We start from the raw sequence: 25,359 nt of genomic DNA on the forward strand, positions 1-25,359 counted from the left end.
CAGTTGAACCAAAGTTACGGGTCTCCTCATTTCTGATTCGATCTCGCAGGGAAACAAAAAAATATTTCTTACAAACACATACACAATTACATAAGTTAAAGTTTGGTACTAATTTAAATACCGTAATAAAGCTGCTGTTAGTTCTGGCTAAAGCCTTTAACTAAAATGGTATTTTTGTGATAAGATGGTTTAGATATACGTTTAGGGATCATAAGGGTTCCTCCAAAATCAAACTGATTGGTTTGATTGATACATCCCGACACATTACTTTAATCAATTTGTAAAAAAATAATACATACATACTGAGTAGATTTTTCATAGATCCATTCAAATAATGAACATTATTTTTGTTGATAATTACAATTACGTCTGCGTTAAATTAGTAGCACCTTCCCTCGGGAACACTTAAATAATTCGGGATAAAATGTTCTCTATATGCTTTGCTGGGGCAAGGGACAACAAAGTTCATGACTGATTTTGTAATTGAGGCGTGAAAATCATATACAAATAACACAGTAATAATACTCTTTTATGCGATTGTAGGGAAATATTCGCAAGTGAGTCCAAATCGCGCATGACTAGTTTTTTTTAATGATAAATAAATCATTAATACTGCAGTTCAGACTACTGACAGTGCATGTCACATACACTTGGATTAAGGATTGGTCTCCGCTGCGCTCCAACTAGATAGAACAATAGCTTTTTTATTAGGACAACTATTAGATGCTTGTGTGCGTGCCATCATTGAGTGTCACTCAATGACTTCTTTTGTAACATACGCTTCGTTTATTTTACATTGAAATTAATAATATACAAAATACTTACTAATGATATGTGATGTCAGTGTCTTTCTTATTTCTTGTAGTATTATTTTTTGCAAGCAATTCAAGTTTTAATTATTGGCAAAGTTTAACAGAACATGCGGCACGTCAACGTCACACATTGTTCAAGACTGGCTCGAATACGCCCACTTGGGCGTAGTATTAGTTGCCGCACTTTGCAACTCCTGTCGTTTCTAGTTGCACGGCAGCGTAGAGCGGACACCAATAACTAATCTAAGATACATAAATGAATAACTGTGTAAGCAAACTACTTACACTAAAATAATTTAAAACAATATTATTATTCGGATTGCCCTTTTAAAAGTATAAAAGCTGATCATAAAATTAATACAATGGTTGTCAACTCTAATTTCAGCTTAACATAACGCCATTAAATTAACAATTGTGGCCACAATACATTTGCATATGCCGTGTCCGTTCGTTGGATAAAACTCACCCAAACCATAGAGTAAATTGCAACAGAGTAAAATTTAAATAATTTGAAAAGGACCTTAAAGGTCTCATTACTACTAATATGTTATGAATAAGTATTATGATTACATCATGTTTAATCCAATTGAAATTATGATGATTTTATGTTTTTTGTGTTCAGAATTGGGTGAACTTATTACAATTAATTTTAAATCATAAATTTCTAATAAACACAGACAGACAATATTAATTTAAAAACTCCATCTGTAGTCTTTCACACGTTTAAAAGTTTACTTAAACATATCTCATCTCTCTATCGAAATATATCAGGAGGTCTACTCGCAAAATCGACAACGATACATTCGGAACGATACGATAATACTCCGAATATATCGCAACTACCCTACTCTAACAAATGTTCGAATTCCTTATCGTTTATCGTTACCATAGAATAATATTTTGATTTTTTTACGATGTTAGTGTGAATGAAATATGTTCAAACCTAAACATTATCTGTACTACGTCGCTGTTAAGTGTCAAAAGTCAAAACATAGTTTACGCGCTAAGGACCATGCCAGACTCTGCACCACCAATTTGTTATCATTTAAACATAATGTAAATGTTAAAAAAATTTGTGATGAATATAATATGACCATGTAAAATAGAATAAATAATACAAGACTCGCGGATAATAAAATGTAAAAAAAAGTAACTCAACCCTTCTCGTCGACTTCCTATTTCTCAGGCATTATTTCTACGCATAAACGATCAACAAAATGACTTAAATGACTTAGTAGTGAAAAAATCCTGTTGAATAGTAAATCACATATAATTATTTCAATAATATTTATTAAGTATGTATATTGTATGGCAAATATATCAATACAACTTGAAACGATATTAGCATCGACAGCCTAGAAGGTGTCGTTGAGATTATCGTAAAAGTGACGTTTGATTATATGTGAAATTCGAATATTCATCTCTGACATTTTCAACTAAGAGTAGGGTTAGGACCGATAATATCGAGTAATGTTTCGTTCGTTCAATCATCGTTTCGACATTGAGTACGATGTAACTAAGAGTAGGATTCGACACGACTAATGCCACGATTTATCGAATATCGATTTTAGGAGTAGGCCCCCTGGTTAGTGACTATTCAAGTGTGAAAAAAAAGAGATATTATAATTGAAGTGCAGAGGAATATTAACAGAAGTACTGTATTTAGCATAGTTATGTCTGTAAGTAGTAATAGTATTATCATGTAGCTGAAATGCTATAAAAGCGATTTTGCCCTATTCATTCTATATATAATTCCTCTGTTGCTCGTTCAACTACTCTGTGCGAAAGTTGTGACCATTCTCGCAATATAATCGCGTCGTTTGTCATGAAGCATTACAAAGGAAGAAGCAACGAGAACTAATGGTAGCCCGCTTGAGTCGACGTTTGCTTTTACAGTGACTTTTATCGCAAAATACTTCACTACATTAGAGCATTGTCGAGAATACGATCGATTATAACTCTCACCACTAACATCTCGGAAAAAAACAATTTGTAAAGCTGTATAGAATTTTGTTGCTAAAAGATACTGATTGGCTACTATAATACGCTTAAAATAGCTATTGTTTTTTAGAACTCTAAGGCTTAAAATAATTTTATAGACTGATATTTTAAACAAAAATTTACTTATATGGAAAATATCATCTCGTACAAATTTGGGTGCACAAGACATGTACTTGCGTAAGAAGTATTAAATTGCAGCACCGCATTTATCATAATCATCAGTCATTTTACTCGAAACTTTGTGAGTTCAATAAGAATCAAGCGAGTAGTTAAAATTATTTTCATCATCATTAGCCGGAAGACTTCCACAGCTGGACAAAGGCGTCCCACAAAGATTTCCACGAAGATCGGTCCTTTGCTGCCCTCATCCATCGTATTTCGGCGATCTTGACCAAATCGTCGATCCATCTTGTGGGGGGGTTGGTGGGTACCAACACTGCGTCTTCCGGTACGTGGTCGCCATTCAAGAACTTTGCTGCCTTTGCTTGCGTCGAACTATGTTCCCTGCCTACTGCCACTTCAGTTTCGCAATCATTTTCATATCCGCATTAAAAGATACTGTACGGCGCGAAATGTCGGAGTCATTGCGTAACTATGTTGCTTTAATGAGACTTAACATCTTATGTCTCAAGGTGACGAGCGCAATTGTAGTGCCGCTCAGAATTTTTGGGTTTTTCAAGAATCCTGAACGGCACTGCATTGTACTGGGCAGGGCGTATCAATTAACATCAGCTGAACGTCCTACGCGTCTCGTCCCGTATTTTCATAAAAAAAAATATAGCAGTGTGGAACAATTCATTGATTCACCCCCCTAGTGTACCCCCATACTGGATCTCAAAATCTCGAGCGATTCCCAATTCCGCGGTCATCCAGAGGGCAAAACCAAATTGGCTTCGAAGAAGTGCTTTCGCGGCGATACTTCATACCGACCCACATTCTAGCACTGTACAAATTGCAGATCCGGCCACATATCGAGTATTGCTGTCATCTCTGGTCTGGCGCACTCCAGTATCAGCTCGATCCATTTGACCGAGTGCAACGCAGAGCAGCTCGAATTGTCTGGGACCCAGTGCTCTGTGACCGGCTAGGATCGATAGTGATTTTCATTATTATTACACTAGAAATAGGGGATTGCTTGTAACTAATTCTGGTAGGCTTCATAAGATACATAATAGCTTTAACGGTAAATGTATACACTTCTATAATAAAGTCCCAGCCACTGTTCAGGCATTATCAATAAATAAATTTAAATGATATTACTCCACTGCTGAATATCTTAATGATCGGACAGCCACAACAGCTTTATTGAAAAGAGCACAAAAAAAGAATGCTGGGAGAGTTTCTTGCGCCGCTTCTTCTCTCTCAGAGCGTCATTTGTTTTCGAAGCGGTAGTATGTAGTAGTAATTAGAAATGACATCAAAAAAAATCTAAAGGAATCCATTTTTACAAAATAAATGCATTTTATACCTTTTAAGTACTCAGCCTATATGACAAAAAAATCGGTTGGAAAGTAGTAATGAACTGTATTGCCACATGCTATATATTCCATTTTATCATGATGAATATAAAATAAAGAAATACTTTTTTCACTACAAAATTTCCTTTCTCGCACGAAGGAATCAGCATGCGTAAATACGACATAATGACACGGAGATATGCTAATGTAACATTGATTTTCAATCTGGCATCGACACTTCAAATATCAGTCTTTATTGTAGATGTCTCTTTGAAAAGGGAAAATTATTAAAAATATATTTTTATCGTCTCTGCTTGTTCGTTTGGGCAATATTACATAGAGACAGACGTATTATCAAAGCGGGAGAGCAAATATAATGATTTCGCGTCAACCTTGTTGTTAGGTACCCAATAGATTTTTTTTTAATGAAAATAAGGGACGAGACGAGCAGGACGTTCAGCTGATGGTAATTGAATCGCCCTGCCCATTACAATGAAGTGCCGCTCATGATTCTTGAAAAACCCAAAAATTCTGAGCGGCACTACAATTGCGCTCGTCACCTTGAGACATAAGATGCTAAGTCTCATTTGCCCGGTAATTTCACTAGCTATGGCGCCCTTCAGACCGAAACACAGTAATGTTTACACATTACTGCTTAACGGCAGATTGTCGCCGTTGACGTACCCATAATCTAGCCGGCTTCCTGTGCAAAGGATGTTCCCCACTGATGCTCGATTCCAGTTCGAAAATAAAGGTACAATATTACAAACACTCAAAAGATGGAAACAATTGTAGTTCTTACATCGTTTGTGCGTCTAGCAGTCTATCTATATATATGAGGTTGACTGTTAACCTCTATTTTGTAAAATTCACGCACACTAACAATCGCGAGTGTAATACGTAGCTTATCACGTACACTTAAGTAATAAACTCTATCTAGAAGTAAAAATTATCTAAGTTGTAGTTATTCTAGTGGATTCAAACCCCAGCTCAGTTAATCGTAACTTAATAGGAACACATAAGTACATTATACGAATAGGACCTAACCTTTACCCATCTGTTTATTGGATGCAAGTATTTTTTATCAAATTTAATATGCTAAAAGGCTACGGTTGGGTCGTCTTAAAACAATCAAACAAAACTACATAAATTAATAGTTATATACTAACTAATATTAATTTTGGGTCTGTGAAAAATTAGTTTTGAATTTATGTTGAATTTTTGAAACTCGCCATATATTTTGTGCCTCAATAGAGCTATTGGAAACCCAATCGCTGGCAGCTATTTCGATCAACGGATCAGCCTAGCTATCGAATGCAGAAATGCTGCCAGTGTTCTTGGTACACTTTCCCGTAATGATAGTTTTAATTTAATGTAATCATAGTATACCTTGTATGACTTACGGTACGTAGACGTGGTCGCTAACTATGGGCCTTATGAGAAAGCTCATAGTCGCTCAGAGGGCAATAGACACGGCTATGCTCGGAGTTTCCCTATGAGATCGAATAAGAAATGAGGAGATCTGTAGGAGAACCAAAGTTACCGACAGACTTCAAATGATTGCGAAACTGAAGTGGGAAGGGCACATAGTTCGACGGACAGACGGCCGTTGGGGCAGTAAGGTCCTCGAATGGTAACCACGTACCGGAAGACGCAGTGTTGGTAAGCCCCCCACAAGATGGACTGATGATCTGGTCAAGATTGACGGTCGGTCGGATTGACGATCTTGGTAATCTTTGGGGGAGGCCTTTGTCCAGCAGTGGACGTCTTCCAGCTGATGATGATTATGATGATGATGATGATGAAACATGGTAGTGTAAATATAATATTTATTTTGTTTGAATAAATATTTTTCATCATATTAAATTTGATAAAACACTTTTTATCAAACAGATATGTAAAGCTTTATAGTATACTAGCTGTCCCAACGGACGTTGTTCTGTGGCTAATAAAAAAAGTACTGTTTTTTAGGAATTTGTCAATAATATTTCAAAACATCAAGAATAATGTCGTAAACATGCTCCCTGTTGTTATAATGAAATTGTTTCACAGCGGAACTGTCAAACCGTGCGTCACTAAATTCTCTCATAGAAAATATGTCCATACAAAACAAATGTTGAAAATAAAAATATTTATGGGTCCCAAATCGAAATAAAAACTATCCTATCTCTGTTGGACCAAGCTGCACTCCATGAAGTAATCCCCATTAAAATCCGTTCATTAGTTTAGGAGTCCATCGCGGACCAACAACGTGTCACGTAATTTATATATATTAAGATATTTAATATACGTCAAGCGACAAATCAGATATTTCGACTGTCAATCTAATATATTGAGATGTTACAAAGAACTGAAGGATGGGGTAGTCACACAACGTTGTCCACAATAATAAATGTATTACGTGAACATATTGTAAAATATCAAATTTGTTATCTACGACACATTTTCCGATACCAGAGCAGAATACATAAATACAAGTCGACAGGGAAACTTTTTCTCACCACTTCGTACATATTCTGTATTAAGATATTATTGTATATTGTAATACAATATATCTGAAGTATAACCTTTTTACATGTGTCTCATACAATTTTAACTGCCGTTTTTCAAATGGGTTTATTACTAGTGGTAACAATAAAAAATATTTTGCATTTACCATTGTTGATCAAATTAAAAAAACAAATAATGTCATCCCAATAGATGAAAATTTTCATATTAATGTTCATAAAATGAAAACTACTGGGCCAATCTATGTAAAATGTTTATGGGACCAAATGTCATCTATATCGCATCAAACAAAAGAAGAAATACGTAAATCGGATCATAAATCTCAGAGTAATCGGTGTACATACATAAATAAAAAAAAATACCGATCGAATTGATAACCTCCTCCTTTCGATTATTACGACCAATGACGTTCTTCTATACATATATAGACAAATCACGTGGTATCAAAACTGCACCATAATGAGCTACGACTGCTATATCTATATTGCCGCATTTACTTACACCAGTTGTTTAAAAGCAGTTCAAGAAGCAGCAATGTAAAACATTTATTCGGTTCAGATTTGATTCGGACAGTGACAGTACGACTAATGAGAAAAGTGTGCTTACATTGTCTTTTAAGCATAGTTTCCGTTCCCTATCAGACTGCGAATGATGTGTTCTTATATGTGTATAGATCGTAATTGATAACAACTAATTTTAAATGACTATGAATGTATTGAAAGATGCTTAATTTTCTGTCATATTTGAAGCCACGAAGAAAAAAAAAAGGTCTCCGCGCCGTGATATTAGCAAGTGAAGCACGACACAACGCACGACGGCATTTTAAAAATATTTTATTGCGACGCAAACTGATCTGTCACAGACGATGGCAAATCTCATAATGGCGACCGATCGGCTTGTATTAGTGGGTTATGTATTTACACGTTTACCGGTTATTTTTGTGCCTCACTGCTATGTAAGGTGACACGGAGTCCTTCTTTCTTTATTCGTCCGTGATTTGAAGCTTATGATAAAAATAAGTCACACGCGCACATAAACGAAGTTTGTATAAATGTTATCCAACTTTATAATATTTGCAATAAAAACTTGCAACCCTTAGGCAAGTTTAAAAAGTGTTCTGTAAAATAAGAGTTATATTTCTTTTTTCTTGTTTATAGAGCAGAGGATTGCTGGTGAGGTATTTAAACACTGTAAAACCTGCTTTATATATTGCTGTTATTATAACAGCGGAAAAGCTTTAATGTTTATCTGATAAACAGTATCATTTCATACCGGAATAAAGGATTATTATATTATAGCTTTGCTTGTTAACTTTGTTTGAAAGTAAGTTTGATATGAAGAATGTTCATTGTTTTGTGATGTTTTCTTGTTTTGTGATTGTATTCTATGTTTAATCTAGAATCTATGAAGTTTTTCACTGACCCGAACTTCTTCACTAGCTCCGTAGATAGATGAACATGAACAATAGATGCGTCACTAAAGTAACAATAATAATGTGACAGAGACACATAAATTAAATTGGTATAGAGAGTAAATGAGATATGCAATATCTGCTATCTCTTTCGCGTATGCGGTTTTGTATGTTTGGATCCAGTTCATCGGCTCCTAACAAGCAATGGTTGCTATGGTGATTTCTGATATTTTCTATTACGTGGTACAAATCATCCAGAACGAAAATATGAAAACACGTCACGTCACAGACAATTGCTATCTCATATAAATACGCTGACAGCGAATCTAGTGGCCATCTTCTACACTGACCTCTACTATATATTTAAACAGGTCAGTGATCTTCTATCTACGACCACGGACGAGTAAAAAAAGAAGTACTCCGCGCCGTGATATTAGCAAGTGAAGCACCGTTATGCTAGTGTGTGTGCGGTTACGGGGGATACTAATTACACAATTCGTTCTCCCTTAAATAATCATATATGGCCACAAATACTTATATAGTATCGTTTTTACACTTTCCCGCAACGCACGACGGCATTTTTAAAATATTTTACTGAGACGCAAAAATTTTTTAGGATTTTGAATATTCAAAATTACCAAAATAAACACACACACATACACACTCACGCCTGTTTCTCGTCCAGGTAGGCAGAGACAATAGAACGCCACTTGCTTCTATCCTTACAAACCTCACGCGGTTCCTCTAAATTCATTACTCTTACATGCTCGCCGGTTGCGGGTGCTTAGGACTTTCCTTTTTTCAAAACAATTGATCGATTTCAATTCAATTTGATCGACGAATGTCTTACAAGGTCTTCCTCAACCGACTTTCTTCACTCGTTCGCTCCACGTGGCCAAACGATTTCAGCATTCCTTTCTCAATCCTTAAAACTTACTTTTGTCATCAACATACTTGTGACGTCACTAATAAAATAATTATGTAATTAATATAAAAGAAAAAAATAAAAGAAAAAACAAAAAAACGCGCTTTATAAAACATTCAACAGACATTATCCTGGCAAAAAAATATCAAAGAGGATGTAACATACATACATACATACATAAAATCACGCCTCTTTCCCGTAGGGGTAGGCAGAGACCACTTCTTTCCACTTGGTACGATCCTTACATACTTGTAGGGATGCCTGTGTCCCATGTGTCCCTGATTTGATCTTGAATCGTCCGCCTAGGTCTACCCCTTCCAACACTTTCATTTACACTGGCCTTATACACTTTCTTCGTCAATCGTTCTTCATTCATCCTCTCGACATGTCCAAACCATCTCAGAATACCTTTCTCAATTTTTGTCACAACATTTTCTTTCAGACCCCAACGTTTCCTTATCTCACTTAAAGAGGATGTAAATACTATATAATAAGTGATGATGAGTAATCGAGCGAATCGCTTGTTTCTTAGAGAGATTCACTAGGTTGTTTAATTGTTTTTATGATTTTAAAAGAAGTATCATCAAAGTGGGTTGTTCCTATTCCTGCAGGTGACTATTTTTTAATATAAGCAATTCACAAGGAAAGATTCATTAGATCGAGGAAAAGGAACTTAACTTAAGAGGGAATTCAGATTTATAACAAACTTCCAAATACTATAAAAGAAATTAAAAGTACGGCATTATAAAAAAAAACTAAAAGCACATATTATTATTAACAACACTATTTAATATAATAATTATACTTCATTCTAAGTATAACTTTGTTACGAATAAAAGAAATAATATGATTTGAAAAAAAATGCTCGAATGCACAAGCACTCATATAAACAGGTACTTATTTGTTTTAAGTTTTCTTATTTGTATTATTGTTCAAACCGTAGGTATTAATTTAGTTTACTTCAACTGTTATCTTTATAAGTCGTTAGCCACATCCAGTCCTTCTTATTCCGGATAAATATAAAATATCTTGATGTTCTTTTGTTGAGAATTTTTTATGTACCTTAATTTTTTGTAATTGTTCACTTTGTTTGTTTTGCATGCTTAGTTATAGAAACCTAAGGTAATATTATATTGTATATTTATGTAAAATTCTCATGTAAGTGATTTTATGTTTAATCTTATGAGAATAAATGTCCTTAAACCGAGATAGAACGTCTCAGATGTACCCACTTCCTCAACATAATAGTGACGTCACAAGTATGTTGATGACAAAAGTAAAAGATCGCAAAGTTAAACCATTACGTCGGATAAAAATAGATGTTAACTAGAGCATACGAACCTAATGGTAGAACGTTGGCGCCAAATATTTTAGCAATCTATGTTATCACAATATGGCTGCTATATTCAAAATATATATTTACAACTTTACTACCAGCATTGCAGAGTGTTATTTTTTTATGGAAAAGGAGGACAAACGAGTGTACGGGTCACTTGGTGTTAAGTGATCACTGCCGCTCACATTCTCTTGCAATACCAGAGGAATCACAGGAGCGTTGCTGCATTTTTTGAAGGTACCCATGTCATATCGTCCCGGAAACACCGCACATGGAAGCTCATTCCGCAGCTTTGCAGTACGTGGAACAAGTTCCTCGAAAACCGCACTGTGGAGGACCGCCCCACATCGAGATGGTGGGGATGATATCTTAATTTGTGGCGTGGCGTGTGAAGATGGAATTTGACGGCAGGAATCAGTTGAAATAGTTCTTCGGAACACTCGTCGTAATAAATGCGGTAGAAGACACACAATGCAGCGACGTCTCTACGCAACGCCAAGTGATCCAGCCCTTCACAGATATAGTATTAGTAGACATAATTTTAGCAATACTAGCTTTTGCACACGATTTAATGCTCGCTACTTTCAGTATTAAATGTACCTACGCTTCCTCCATTATTAAGCTTAAGTTTAAGAAAAATATCCAAATGAGAGACGTAACACATTAAGCGTAAAAAACAAATTCGCAAATTAAAACCTATGTTACGATATGCAATATACTGTAAAGGAGTTTATTTTTATAAACAGTTTATGATTGCAAAAATATGAATAGGAAAACTTTTTTTTATTTTCTAAGTTGTAGTTAGCGTGGCCTAGATAGTGTTATAATCCCATATCAGTTTCAAAGAGTATTTTCTTTCTATAATTGGCATTAGCGCACTACTCTTTGATACGATCCAAATTTAGCCCTGTTTTTATTTACTTTATTTCTCTGAAACCTTATTATTAAAATTAAAACTAAATTAAAATTCTCTAGAAAATCGAACCTTATTTTTCCGATATTAATTTTGAACAAGCAGCCATTTTTTATCAATATTCTAACATACATGAATTTCTTCTGGAAATATTTTAATGTTATTCTGATTAATAACATTTTTATGTATTTATTTGTAAAGATAAATATTTTTGTTAACGTAGTGAAGAAATAACACAGGACTCCCAATGGTTTGACTAGAAGTTCCTAAATAGATATTTGGTACGTTGATTCTAAATCTTTCTGTGGCACGTGATTTTTTTGGAATTTGAGTCTTTTATCTATGTGATGAATTCTTAGATCATTTATACGTCTCGAAAGACGGTGACAGTTGTGAAAATGTAGATAAATAATTGAGATTGACTTTTAACCTCTATTTTGATAAATGCACGCACACTAACACAAAGTGACATACAAATCGCGAGTGTAAGACGTATCTTGTCACGCACACTAAAGCCATAAGCCTGGTCTGTTCACCGGTTGTCTGGCAGCAATAGGCTCTATCTAGGCGAGGCCTTAAGGGAAGTGTTGTCGAAGAGCGGAGAAAGGATAAATTATTTGAGGTTGATAGATTTGTATAGTACAAAAAACAGCACGGTTCATGTGTCTGTTCTTCACTAATTGAGCTATCATGAATTTAGTTTCTAAAACATTTTGTATGGTGACAATATTACTAAAGATATAGGTCATTACCGTAACTAAACATTTATTGGCAGGCTTCCAACCAAGCAGCCTCTTAACAGCTTATTATGTACATCATTGGACTTTTTAACGCTGATTATTGGCTGAACTAGCGAAGTGGGCAAAAGTTTCTGAGTCAAGGTGGATTATTTATTGGCTTTTCTTGTCTACGAATATGTTTTCCTTGCATTTATACGTTTGATTTTCAAAGGGGTCGTAACTCTAAAAGACAAGTGACAAAAGGAAGTTAGCTTTTTTGTCAAGTAAGGAAGATGGAGGTAGATTTACTGTAAATATTTAGTGGTAGAGTCACCAGTGGGAGAGTCACCAGTAGGAGGCTCCTTTGCACAGGATGCCGGCGAGTTTGTGGGTGCCACAACGGCACCTATTTCTGCCGTGAAGCAGTATTGTGTAAGCATTACTGTGTTTCGGTCTGTAGAGCGCCGTAGCTAGTGAAATAACTGGGCAAATGAGACTTAACATCTTATGTTATATGTATTAGCATCAATATGTAATCCACTACCAAGAGTGAGATTACTGTCTGTACACATTTGATCACGGATTTTGTATTGAGTCGTCTTCTGGAATACAGACCTTATTGAGCAAACGTGAATAGAATGTTTGTAGTAATAGATACCTAGATCGGAGATATAGTTGGTTATTTGTCACTAACACCCATAATAAAATTAAAAATAGGATCCTTTACTATAATTAACCTGATGTTAAGTGATCACCGCCGCTCACATTTTCTTGCATCAGCCAATATGGCTTTCCTCTCTAGATGACCGTGGAATTTTTCGATCGGAAAATTTCGAGATCCAGTCTTCTGATACTAGGCGAGGCTTTAAGGGAAGTGTTGTTGACAAGCGGAGAAAGAATAATTTTTTGGTGGTAAACGCGCTAACCTGAGTCTTCTGGGGGTTAAATTGGACAAGGTTCATTTTTCCCCATTCGGCGATATTCTCAAGAGAGGACTCGATAGAAGACACAAGTTTTCTGTAAGACCTGCACGGCCCGTGTATAGGGCATCACCAGTACTGTACTGTTATCACCTTTTTCTGCCCCTAAGAAATAATGTTCATGTTCATGTTCATGTTGTATTTGTGAGACTACTGAAACATAATATGTTATTATCTCTAAAGACGACGTTTGCTATTGCGATATCGCTAAACTTTTTGGGTTCAATCAAGAATGAGTGTGTGTTAGCCATACGATAGAAGTGGAAACGTAGTCAGTGCGAAGTTTCGAGCGAGTCCTATTACGTTTCGGTTCAATAATTTAACATCCACATAATCAAGATCTCACCGCACTTTCGGGTCGAAACGAACAGGACATTCAGCTGATGGTAATTGATACGCCCTGCCCATTACAATGCAGTGCCGCTCGGGATTCTTGTAAACCCCAAAAACTCTGAGCGGCACTACATCTACGCTCGTCACCTTGAGACATAAGATGTTAAGTCTCATTTGCCGAGTAATTTCACTAGCTACGGCACCTTTCAGACTGAAACACAGTAATGTTTATACATTACTACTTCAAGGCAGAAATAGGCGCCGGGTACCACACCCATAATCTAGCCGGCATCCTGTGCAAAGGTGCCTCCAACAGGTCACAATTATATCAGCATCTAACTACGATACGTTTTCCTCACAAAACAAAAGGCAAAATTGTCTGCCAACTAATTTGTAGTCATACTAAACATTTCTATTCTTTCCTTTATTTATTTGCAAGAAAATTTTCTTTAGAATAATTCTTCTTGAAAAAATGCCGGACGTTTACGATCTCTGGCTCTGAGGGCTATTTGCTCAGCGAGGAACTGTAACTAAGTGTCGTTATGCATTTCTGTTAAGCTTATGACCGGTGGTGTCAGCCAAGTTGATACGGTCGCCAAATAGAACACGCTATCCCTGACCTGTCAGTGGGGCTAATTATATAATATGATTTTTATATAACGTATTATCCTCTTTCGTCTTGTTGAATTAAACTTTAAAATAGCTTTTCGAGTAGTAGAATAAAGTTATAAGATAAATATCTGAAGTAAGATAAATCTTACTGCCGCACACTTTAGTGTGCGGCTCTTCTAGCGAAACAACAAACCCCACATATTTTACTAATGTTTAAAACTACAGGTGCTGTCAACATTTTAGCAAAATACTACTTATTAATATTCATTTTTTTTTTGGAAATGACACTCGTCTACTTAAGACTTCATTTTGCTATCAAAGAGGATGTACAAAATGTAAATAAAGTTTTGTAGAGAAACAATTTTATAGTGAACAAAAAAAATATATCCGTAAAACTTTGAAGATTTGTATTTTATCCATTTATAAGGAATATGAATTAGTACTTTCCGATAGAACTGTCAAGTTCTGCACTATGCAAGTTGTCATTATGAAGTGACCAGTATGACATATACTATCTTTGACTCATTTCATTCGCAGGCCCCCTGAAAACGAGATCTGGAAAAGTCTTGAAACGTCGGGTTAACTAAAATATAAATGTAAATTTTACGCAAAAATCGAATGTAAAAACAGTTACAATTACACGTGTTTTATTCCATTAAAAGTGTTTTATTTAAATGTGTAACACTCGTATTAATCAAAGGAATTACTATAATTAATACATAGTACGTAATAGTACATTATTGCACAGGCCGGGAAGTAGGCAATTGCAGGTCGAACATGAGTTTAGAGCACTAAATACGAGACAGACAATTAAATCTGGTGGAGAACAATCAATCTCCATTTCAATCTCTGAACCGTTGAAACTCATTTTAATTATTATTAAATTTACATTTATTAAGTAGGTATGTAAGTAAAATATCAAGACAAATTTTCAACTTTGCCGTCAATTTATTTTATCATCTGTGACAACAGGCAAACACAAAGAGACTAAGGTATGTCAACAACGACAAAAGAGATCCGATCAAAGAGTATTTAGTAACCCCAGCACGCCGTTTCATGCAACATTGCAGGAGCGTTGTAATGTTCCAAATTCAAAAAACGCGCCTGCAATGGATTTGATTTTTTTGTCCGAAAATACGATACTTCGAGTGTTCTTCGAAAATATTGACAATATTTCCATGCATTTTTGAGAAAAATTATAATATGTAAGCTATTTTAGCAATAGAGGTACTTACTACAAAAGACAGCATTTTATATTGAAAAATATTACGAATAAATAGAAATCATATCTAACATAAAATAAAGGTTCGCTTGACTACATTTTTGGTATAAACGCGGCCAGAATATTTAGTAAGTACCTACTATTTTATATGATTCGAGACTGGAATTTTCTATATTCCTTTGTATTTACGACAATCCAGCTCATTTGTATGTTAACCTTCTATTTAGTATGGCTGGGGTTGCGTCTACGTATAAATTTAGGTCTTCGCATAAACATTTACAGCGATTTATGGTTTAGTTGTACCACAGAGTAGGGATAGATAGTACAGTATAGAATATGTAATTTGATGGAACAGCGTGGGACTTATTTGATAGTGGGTTGTACTTCCGACTAATAATTACCTATTATTGATTAGTGATGAAATATTGCTAAATTAAAAGTAAAACATTAAAAAAGTTAATGATTTATTAGGGTTAGTTATCTAATTTTAATTAAATTATTTCACTATTAATTATATATGCATCAACGCCATCGAGATGTCTGTCTAGCATTACTAAAAAAATATTACTCAATTTGCTTTTGCATATTTTTGGTTTATTCTCAGGTATAACCTTATACCAAGTTTATTTATAAGGCCGTTGATATATTGATGTTATCTAATCTGTCTGCTTAACTTTGATTTGATTTGTGTTCTACATAGTTTATTTTAATTTCAGATATAATAAACGTTGACAATGAAGATTTCCTTGCGAGTGCCAGGTGCCAACCAGTGGAGGAAATCTCCGTAGTGTACCAAAAAGGGAACACGGAACCAAATTTAGATTTAGTAGCACTGTATAGATCTAAATGTCTTATACAACAATCCATTGCGCTGCTTGTAGCAGGCGCCGACTATGTTTGACTCGACAAAAGGCGCATTGCTTGTAGCGCCTTCTCTTGCGAACAGCTCATGTTGGCTCAATGGTAAAGGGTGGCCGTCTACCTTCCCTGCAACGTCAGACATCATCAAAGCATTCTGTATCTTCACGTTGGCTATGGCAATTGTCTTCTGCAATCTAGTTCTGATCTGTGTCTTAAATAATAGGAGATATATCAAATATATTGATAACCAGGTAAGCTGTAATTAATATAATTTATTTTAACTATTAAAATTTATAAATTTAAAATCTAAAGTGGAGGGAATATGGTTAACTCGGAGTTGGATTATATTTGTTCCCTTTGGTGTGGAGACGATGGGTATTTGGGGTTCATAGGCACAAATACTCATAACAGAGTTATCATGGCGTCTAACCGATTTGACAGATGATCCAAGGTCTGGTGCGTACCTCTGTCAGAGGATAAGTTTGGCCAAAAAGATAGGTAACGTTGCCAGCTTCATGGGCACTATACCTGCCGACCGAGAGCTTCTGATATATACTATTTTAATTAATAAAATTCAATAGATTATTCAAGTTTTTTTTTATTATTATATATATAGAGAGTGTTATTAATTATTAAGTCATATGTAAGTAATCTGAATATATATTAACTTAAAAAATAATTAAGAACTTATCTAATAAATTGTATTTATTTCAGCCGAGGTATCTATTAACTTCACTGGCGTTAAACGATTTATTCACTGGAATTTTAATTGCTCCTGTGGCCTTTCTACCAGCGCTATATAAGTGCTGGCCTTACGGAGAAATTTTCTGTCAAATACAGGTAATAATAAATGTAGATGCAATTCTGTTAGTTATTAGCAGAAAATTAATTTTCCATCAAATTTTAAGTGTTACATAATCTATTTAGAGCTAAGTGAAGCAGCGAAGCCTCTGTATAACTTTATTTAAACAGGAGACTGAGAGAAAATGAGTAAAGTTACTGGTTGAAAAAGTTTACGTTCCTTGGAGCTAGGTTAATAGGTAATCGAAAACGAAATAAATATTATGGGCTTCAAACAAATTCTTTTAACACCGGTTTAGATAGCTTCGTATATATCAAAGAAATAAATATTATGACTGTTCATTGTCAGTACATTTATGAAAAAAAAATTTAAAAAACCGACTTCAAAAACTGAAAAGTATCAAATAACTAAAAATTTAATTGAATACACCTTTACCCTTAATATTAATAAAATGCTATTATTTATATTATATGCTACCTATTGATAGGTTTTAAGTCGGTGCCGGTTTTTTATACGAAGTTTTTTTTTATTCTTTAGTTTTTAGTATCAGTTAATAATTATAAAATTATAATATATAATCAAACTGAATGAAAACTCCTAAAAAGCCATACATAATAATATCATCGAGGTAAAGAAAAATCTTCATAAAAAATTTTCATAAAATGAAAACTACTGGGCCAAACTATGAAAAATTTTTGTGGGGCCAAATGGCATCTATTTTGCCTCGAACTAACGAAACATTTCGAAAATGGGATCATAAATCTCAGAGTAATCGGTGTACATACATAAAAAAAATACCGTTCGAATTGATAACCTCCTCCTTTTTGAAGTCGGTAAAAAATTTAATATACGTTCATAAAAATTGTCACCTTTTTGCTCTTAATAGTGATTTTCATTATTATAACACTAGAAATAAGGGACTGCTTGAAACTAATTCTAGTAGGCTTCATAAGCCGTTTGTTTCCGAAGCAGTAGAAGTATCTAGTATATTAGAAATTTCATCAAACATAATTCTAAATGAATCAATTATGAGAAAATAAATGACTTATATTCATTAAAACTCTATTACACAGCAATAAATTCGTATTATAAATTTGGGACGTAACTTTGTCAATATTATAAAATATAGGCGTTATTTATTGCCCAAATATCCTTTTGATGAAAACGATGGATTAATAAATCTCAATATAGAATAACAAAGAAAACACCATCTATTGTGAAACTCCATTGAAATTATGAGAACGATTCATAGTTACAAAGATAAAATGTTGGTAAAATGTCGACAAAGTCATCGGCTGACAATAACCATTGTAAACTTCTATGGTAACGAGCGGCTAATTTATTGCTAATGGCTAACGATGACATCGCAAAATGTATTGAATTCATGAAGTTTTTGGCTTATTGAATTATATTATTTTGTCAACTGTGCGGATCGATATTTCACCATTACTGTAGTCTGCTACAATAAAGATTGGGACTCTTTCTTAAAACTGTGCATTTAACGTAATTTTTAACACACTTTCTCGTAAAGTGAGCCTTATAATATTACACACTATTGCATAATAGAATTATCCCTCCAAGTAAAGTTAGCAGTTATTTTATTAAAAATAGCGAAAAGTAAATAAGTAAGTAGGATCTTTATTTGTTGACTTGGGTAATACATTATAGATGATTTAAATACATTTTAGCTCTCCAAGTCGTGCCCGTTATTGAGCATACAAATATTTGACATATAGATATTATAATCAAATAGTAATAATTATCATAAAACAAAATTGATTACATCATTAAATACAGCGAAGAAAGAATGCTGGGAGAGTTTCTTGCGCCGCTTTTTCTCTCTCAGATCGCCATCTGTTTCCGAAGCGGTAGTAGTTTCTAGTATATTAGGAAAGACATCAAAAATAATTCTAAACGAGACGATTCTTCGAGAGTAACCAGGGAATTTTCAATTTAACCGGGTACATTTTTTTTGTGTGACAAAAAAGAAGTTTTATGCCGCTGAAAATCCATTTATATTTTTGAAATCAATAAATGTATCCCTAATATAAGATGGAAAAACATTTATTATTATCAAATCATTTATAATTTCACAATAATTTTCTATAAAATATATGCATTTAATCACTTAAATTATAATTTTGACGTAGGCTGTATGGCTATGTAATCAATCAACTTTGGCGCGTGCCAAAAAAAAAGAAAAACTTACATGCCCTTTACCCATAGTTAAACGATTTAATAATAATAATAATTTAGTTCAGAAAGAAATCCACAATAATTGTTAGTAAAATGTCCTTAATAAACTATTTTAGTATAATTATAACTAAACAGGCACACGACACACACAGGCCGCTTAAATGCCTTTATAATTGGCGCATCGTAATGACTAGCAATGGTTTGCAGAATGATGTTAGGGTTACCCCGCAACCTCTTCAGCAATGACGCAGTTCTTTTGCGTTCGATGGCATGGAAGCTGTCCACCATCGCATCCGTGAACATTGCCGAAGCACTGCAAAATTTATGCAATACGTGTTTGTTTTTTTCTCTCAACTGTGTTGTAATAGTTATTTATGCAACTGTTGTGTAATAAGGGGCATTAAAACCCGAATGTGGGTTTATCACATGAGTGTTTTAATACCTTATTATCAACCGTTGCATACAAGACTTTATCTACACCCATAATATAAATCCTTTATAAAAGATTCTGAAACAGTTAACATTAAAAATCCAGTCCTAGTAACCATAATATCATCCAAAGGAGTGTTTTTATGAAAACGAGTGTTGTAATGTTGTATTGAATTTCATTACAACACTCGTTTGGATGATGTAATGCACATTAGGTATTTTAATGTTGCCAACATTTGTTAATAAGCTAACTGTTTTAGAATCTTTAATAGAGGATTTAAAGCATGGGTGTAGATAAAAGTGTGTATGAAACTCGTGAGTAACTTGCTCACTAGACACTCGGCTGATTTACGCAACCCATAGTCGCGTGTATAATGAGCAACTTGGCTCACTTGTATCATAATAATATGTGCCGATAAACTTGTGCGTGAAAGTTAAATAATCAGATGTATTGCAGGCACTTCTACGTGGAGCAGTAAGTCAACAGAGTGCTGTTATTCTCGTCTGTATGGCAATAGATAGATATTTGTATTTATTACACCCAACCACTTATCATAAGCACTCTAGTAAAAAGGTGAGATTTGCTTGCATTCTGTTTTAGTGGTGTTTAAATAGTATAATAATTATCGCCGGTTTTATTGATGCGAAAACCGATCCAACACGCTGTTCCATCCCGGCAACCGTTGGACAATCGGAGAAATACATGTGAAAAATATTAATGAAGAACAAACCTTCACATAACCATTTTTTCCAATTTGAAGCCAATACTTGTGTATGATGACATCCTTTATTGAGGTAGCAAACATTTATGAATGAAAAATAGAAAAACTATTAAAGTAGAGAATTATTATTAGGTGAAATAGGTCCGTAAGCCTTTCTGTTTAATAATCTGGTTCCCTCACATGACAGCTTACTAGGGTTGACAAAATTTTAGGCTTTGATAATCAATACAATTTTTTACATTATGTGGGTCACACAGTGCAATCCTTTATAGAAATAGAATACCTTTAAACACATCTAGTTGTAGTGTTGATGTTGTATACAAGTATAATAATAATATTAATATATTTTGTTTAGGGCTGCGTACTTGTTATAAGTATTACCTGGATATTGTCTGTTTCCCTATTTGCAATGATGGTGCTACCAAAATCAGGATATTACTTCAATGCAACTGGTTTAATGGCCTGTGATGTATTTCATAGTCGAGTAGCATTCAGGTTAGTGGAATTTTATAATTCTAATAGATGTATTATTCCAAACCACTTTCGAGACTTTATTTTATAGGTTATTCATACTGTTTATAATTATAACTAACATATTATTATAGTCACCAATAGATGTAGTTTTTTTTATCGTTGTATATTTAAAACAATTATTATTATTATGTGTAATTTTATGAAGCTAAATAGTTAGTGTTTTAATTTACTTCATTCGTAAATCTAAAATATAAAACAATGGTGATTCTTGTAGTTTTAGAAATTAATAAATATTTTTTATGCTCTGAGAAAGATAAGTAATATTAGATATAATTTATGGTAAAATTATACAAAACAAGGTAATAAAATAAAATAACTTTTTTTTATTTTTTAGAATTCTTTCATGTTGTGCGTACTACTTCCCAACAACGATGGCTTTAATGTACTGCTACGGGTCAGGCTTTCATGTGAGTAAAACAAGAGGAAAATGCGATCAAAACATGAGAGTCAATGGAGCTATGCAACCCTGTATTAAAAATCACGTGGAAATTGAATCTGTGGTAAGTCCAAACCCTTAATCTTAACTTATTTTCTTTAAGCAGTCGTAGTTTATTTAAACTTTGCTATTATTCTCCTAAAAACTTCTCAAAAATCCGTAATATTTTTTGATTATATAATGGCTGCCTTGTACAATCATTATGTGTTGCAATTGCTAAAATAATGCAGAGTAAATCAGAGCCTATTTCGTACATGTAAGAATTTTTAATTACTAACACCGATTGAAGCTAGTACATAGCTAACTAAATACATAACTTCATCGAAAAAGATATGGTAATTGAATAGTTCAAGAATATGCAATTAAAATAATGTTCAGAAGCACTTGAATTAAATGAGTTCATTATTATTTGCAGCAAATACAAGCTCCTACTAGACCTCATAGCGTTAGCATATCACGTACGATGGCTGCAATTTCTTTAGGATTTATTGTTATGGTGACACCAGCTACTATTCAAGAAGTTGTCGCTGCCTGCACTGGTTGCAAGGTACTGTTTATAATCATTGCATAGACCCAGTTTATTCATTACAAAGTTGAATATTTTATTCATTATTCACATATGTTTAAAGTGAACTACACTAATTTATTACTAGCTCTTGTTCTAGTTGTATTTAAAGAAATTTTCTCTTTGTACATATAATATAGTTATTATTATTTACTTAATATGTGCCTTTTTCGCAGATACCTCCTTTGTTGGATTTTCTTGTAACATGGATTGCTCTGAGTGATAGTTTTTGGAACCCTTTTCTATATTGGCTCTTAAATAGTCACTTTAGAAGAATCAGTCACGAGCTTTTGCAGTTTTACGTAAGTTAATTTAGCCGAATTTGCTATTATTGAAATTTTATTATTTGTACGTTTTTATATCTTGGAATATTTTGCAGTTTTGCTGCCGGAAGCCAAAATCTTTTCCTGGTTATGATAAGCCTACAGGATGTTGCAGTTCACCTTTGACCTCGGACGGCTTACATTCAAAAGGTGAATTTGAAGGATTGAGGGAAAAATATTGGGGAGAAATTTTAGAAAGGACAGTTTCATCTTCTTCTTTACATGCAATGCAAAAATCATGTTCTAGAGATGGTCTCCGTTGTTCCGGATCTTTTAAGGGATACCGCAGTAATTCCTGTAAACATGGAAACAGATTTTATGATGAGTATGGCCCATCTGAATATAGACATTTAGATCGACCAGCATTCTTGATAGATTCTTGTTCTAGACAATGTAGATTGAAAAATTCTGACTTCTGTTTATTTAGACCAAGCAACGGATTTGATTGTGGTCGATCACGATCTAATTTAAGCTTGGATGAAGGAAACTTTACCAAGATTATTTGTAACAATAGACATCCGGAATTGTGAGAGTTCCGAAACTGTCCGGTCTTCGGGCATAGAAGTAACAGTGTAAGTGTATATCCTGGTGTTGAACATTTTAATTCTAATTTAAAATGGAAATTTAATGAATCCCCTTGCATGGACGATGATCACAATATTCTAAATTTAGAAAATAATTTAAATAGGATTCGTAGTTTGAGTAATGAAAGAAATTATATGAGTGGCATGGAAAATGATAGTAATTTGTTGGAAGTAGAAGTAAACGAAGTAGATGAAGACGATTCAGATGAAAATAAGGAATGCGTTGAACCAGTTCACGAGTGCTCTGAAAGTAAAATGGATTTTAATGAGGCACAAAAATGCTCAAGACATTCTTCTCTTTCAAATAGAGAACTTGACGTTATTAAGGAAAGTTCTAGAAGCTCTAGTGATACAGAGGTGACGTTTACACGATGATTTAGAAGCGTGACTTTCGATGATTCTGTGAATGTTATCATTTTAAGGGATAAGTGTTGTTCTCAAAATGTTAATGTAATTGTGAAGAAGAAGTGAGAAAAAACAAAAGATAATTATTTTTAAAATTCAAGTATGTGGACCAGTAATTTGAGGTCAGATAATTAAGCACATCTCTAGATTAAAATATTTAAGATTTTATTGTCCTTCCCTTGATCCATACCCATATATTCACACCACATCCCATATAATAATGTTATTAAAATTACCTTATTTTTTCTACTATTCTAGATATTGTCTTAAACCTGGTGTGTAGTATACATTAATTGTTTATTATAATATTAATATTCTTGAAAGTTAAACCTGTGCACCGTAAGATACTTTCATAATAAAGTAAATCACTCAATGTATGTAGACTAATAGCATACAAAATATTAACATTATAACTTTTGATGTGATCTTAAATTACAAAAATACAATTTTAATGTTAGTTCTTCTAAACATAGGTATTTAATAATATGTATATATAATTATCTAAATATATAATAAGTGTCTCATTGACACATTTTCCTGCAGATTTTGTATTTTTTGTATGTACGATATTACCGATCATAGATTTTATTAGGAAGGGAATAGATATCTATTTTATTCAATCAAAAATATTTTTAATTCGCATACCATATTGTTCCCTTTTCTGAAATTTATTGGTTTCTAGATATTATTATTACTTATTTAGTATATACATAAATCGTATTTAGTAGAAAGGAATATAAAAACATTATAACATAGAATATGATATGTAATATTATGTTTAATTGAAAATTTATCTGTTGTTAGAATTATTTCTGATTTTATTAATGCTAATAGAATGACTGTGTCTAAATATAGATTATGATGATTCTATTATCTCACTTTTTGAAATTCATGGAATCATAATTATTGTCATTATCTGTTCGTACCATTAGACTGATAATATATACTGATGTGTATTATCTGATGTTTGTTAATGTGAATGAGGAATAACGAAGATTTGTTAATATCATGACCGCACAAGACGATGTTGAATTGGTCTGGAGGATATGGCGATAAATAAATAAATTTATATATTTCTGGTTTTAATTTCTCCTGTAAAGATAACTACGAATTAATATTTCAATCCTAGAATGGAATTCAACCTTTTATCCATAAAATTAATTTAAGAAGTTTTAAAGACTGATATAACCTGTTGTTGCGGATGTCCATGGGCGGTTGCCTCACCTCTCCCCATCCCGTGAGCCTCTTGCCCGTTTGCCCCCTCTCATATAAAAAAAAAACAACTCAACTCTAGGGTTTATTGCTTTTAGGACTAGGCTTAGTTCTTCATTATTATTTTCTGCCACATGACCTGTTTAATGTGATTCTTACCTCGAATTCTAGCATATACCCGAATGCCGACAATTCAACAGACAAGTTACTCCTCACTAGATATATAGTATTCAATGCTTCCACACGCCACATAAAAATATTTAAGAATATGAGTGCAGGTCTTTGTAACAGGAGTTTAAAAAAATAAGATTATCACCAACTTTTAGCTTACTTAGAGCTGACAACGCTCCTGAGATGTCTTTGGTGCTGCCAACTTGGTGTTCAATTACGATGACCTGTGTCAGTGGCGAGATTACTTTCACTATTACCAAATAGTTTGGCAATGTCAAGAGTCGTACGAATTTATAGAGAACTACGTGATTTTTTTGTTACTGAGGACTGTTTAACCCCCCAATAGTCAACGGAAGATCCCCCCCCCCGCTAGTCCTCTAGGAACTCTTGGTAATAAGGTGCGTGCTACTTGCTCTCAGGGTGTGTAGGACATGCGATGCGTTACACCGGGAACTTCTTGCGATTAGATCGTTGATCACTGATGAAGTCTTATGAAGAACTTGCGTAATTATATTAAGCGGAATTTTTGCGTATGTGACGATTTGCGTGAGAACTATATTGTTCAGAGACAATTTGGTTATATTATTAGAGAAATAGAGAACTGTCATTATGTTAACCTCACAGATGAAAATGTGTCTGTTGTCTATGGTGGTTCTCTGTCTACAGGAAATCGTCGGCTGTTAATTAGCCACAACCAAATAACAATAAAAATAATAATTGCGGCGCATCCAAATGTTTTGAAGCCCTGAAACTTTGTTAACATTCTTGATCTCATCTCGTTAGCCTTACTATATATATTTTTTTCTGTAGTTCCAAAAGTAACTGTATTCCCTCTTTTAAGGATGAAAATGAAAGCGTACTTTGTTAAAGGTGACATGTTGACTAGACTC

At 33.9% G+C, this 25,359-nt stretch overlaps 1 protein-coding gene across 1 annotated transcript in view; it reads left to right on the forward strand.

The window, feature by feature from the left end:
* The window catches only part of LOC126975209 (trace amine-associated receptor 1), a 64,997-nt gene extending 42,250 nt beyond the window's left edge, over positions 1-22,747 (forward strand). The window contains exons 2-9 of the mRNA XM_050822995.1: positions 15,946-16,341; positions 16,805-16,930; positions 19,975-20,091; positions 20,595-20,734; positions 21,108-21,273; positions 21,625-21,756; positions 21,951-22,076; positions 22,154-22,747. Coding sequence (XP_050678952.1) covers positions 16,123-16,341; positions 16,805-16,930; positions 19,975-20,091; positions 20,595-20,734; positions 21,108-21,273; positions 21,625-21,756; positions 21,951-22,076; positions 22,154-22,627 — 1,500 coding nt within the window. The 5' untranslated portion in view covers positions 15,946-16,122 and the 3' untranslated portion in view covers positions 22,628-22,747. The remainder of the gene's footprint in view (positions 1-15,945; positions 16,342-16,804; positions 16,931-19,974; positions 20,092-20,594; positions 20,735-21,107; positions 21,274-21,624; positions 21,757-21,950; positions 22,077-22,153) is intronic.
* The last annotated feature ends 2,612 nt before the right edge of the window (positions 22,748-25,359 follow it).

The sequence above is a fragment of the Leptidea sinapis genome, chromosome 35 (assembly GCF_905404315.1).
Source record: "Leptidea sinapis chromosome 35, ilLepSina1.1, whole genome shotgun sequence".
In the NCBI taxonomy this organism is placed as follows: Eukaryota; Metazoa; Arthropoda; class Insecta; order Lepidoptera; family Pieridae; genus Leptidea; species Leptidea sinapis.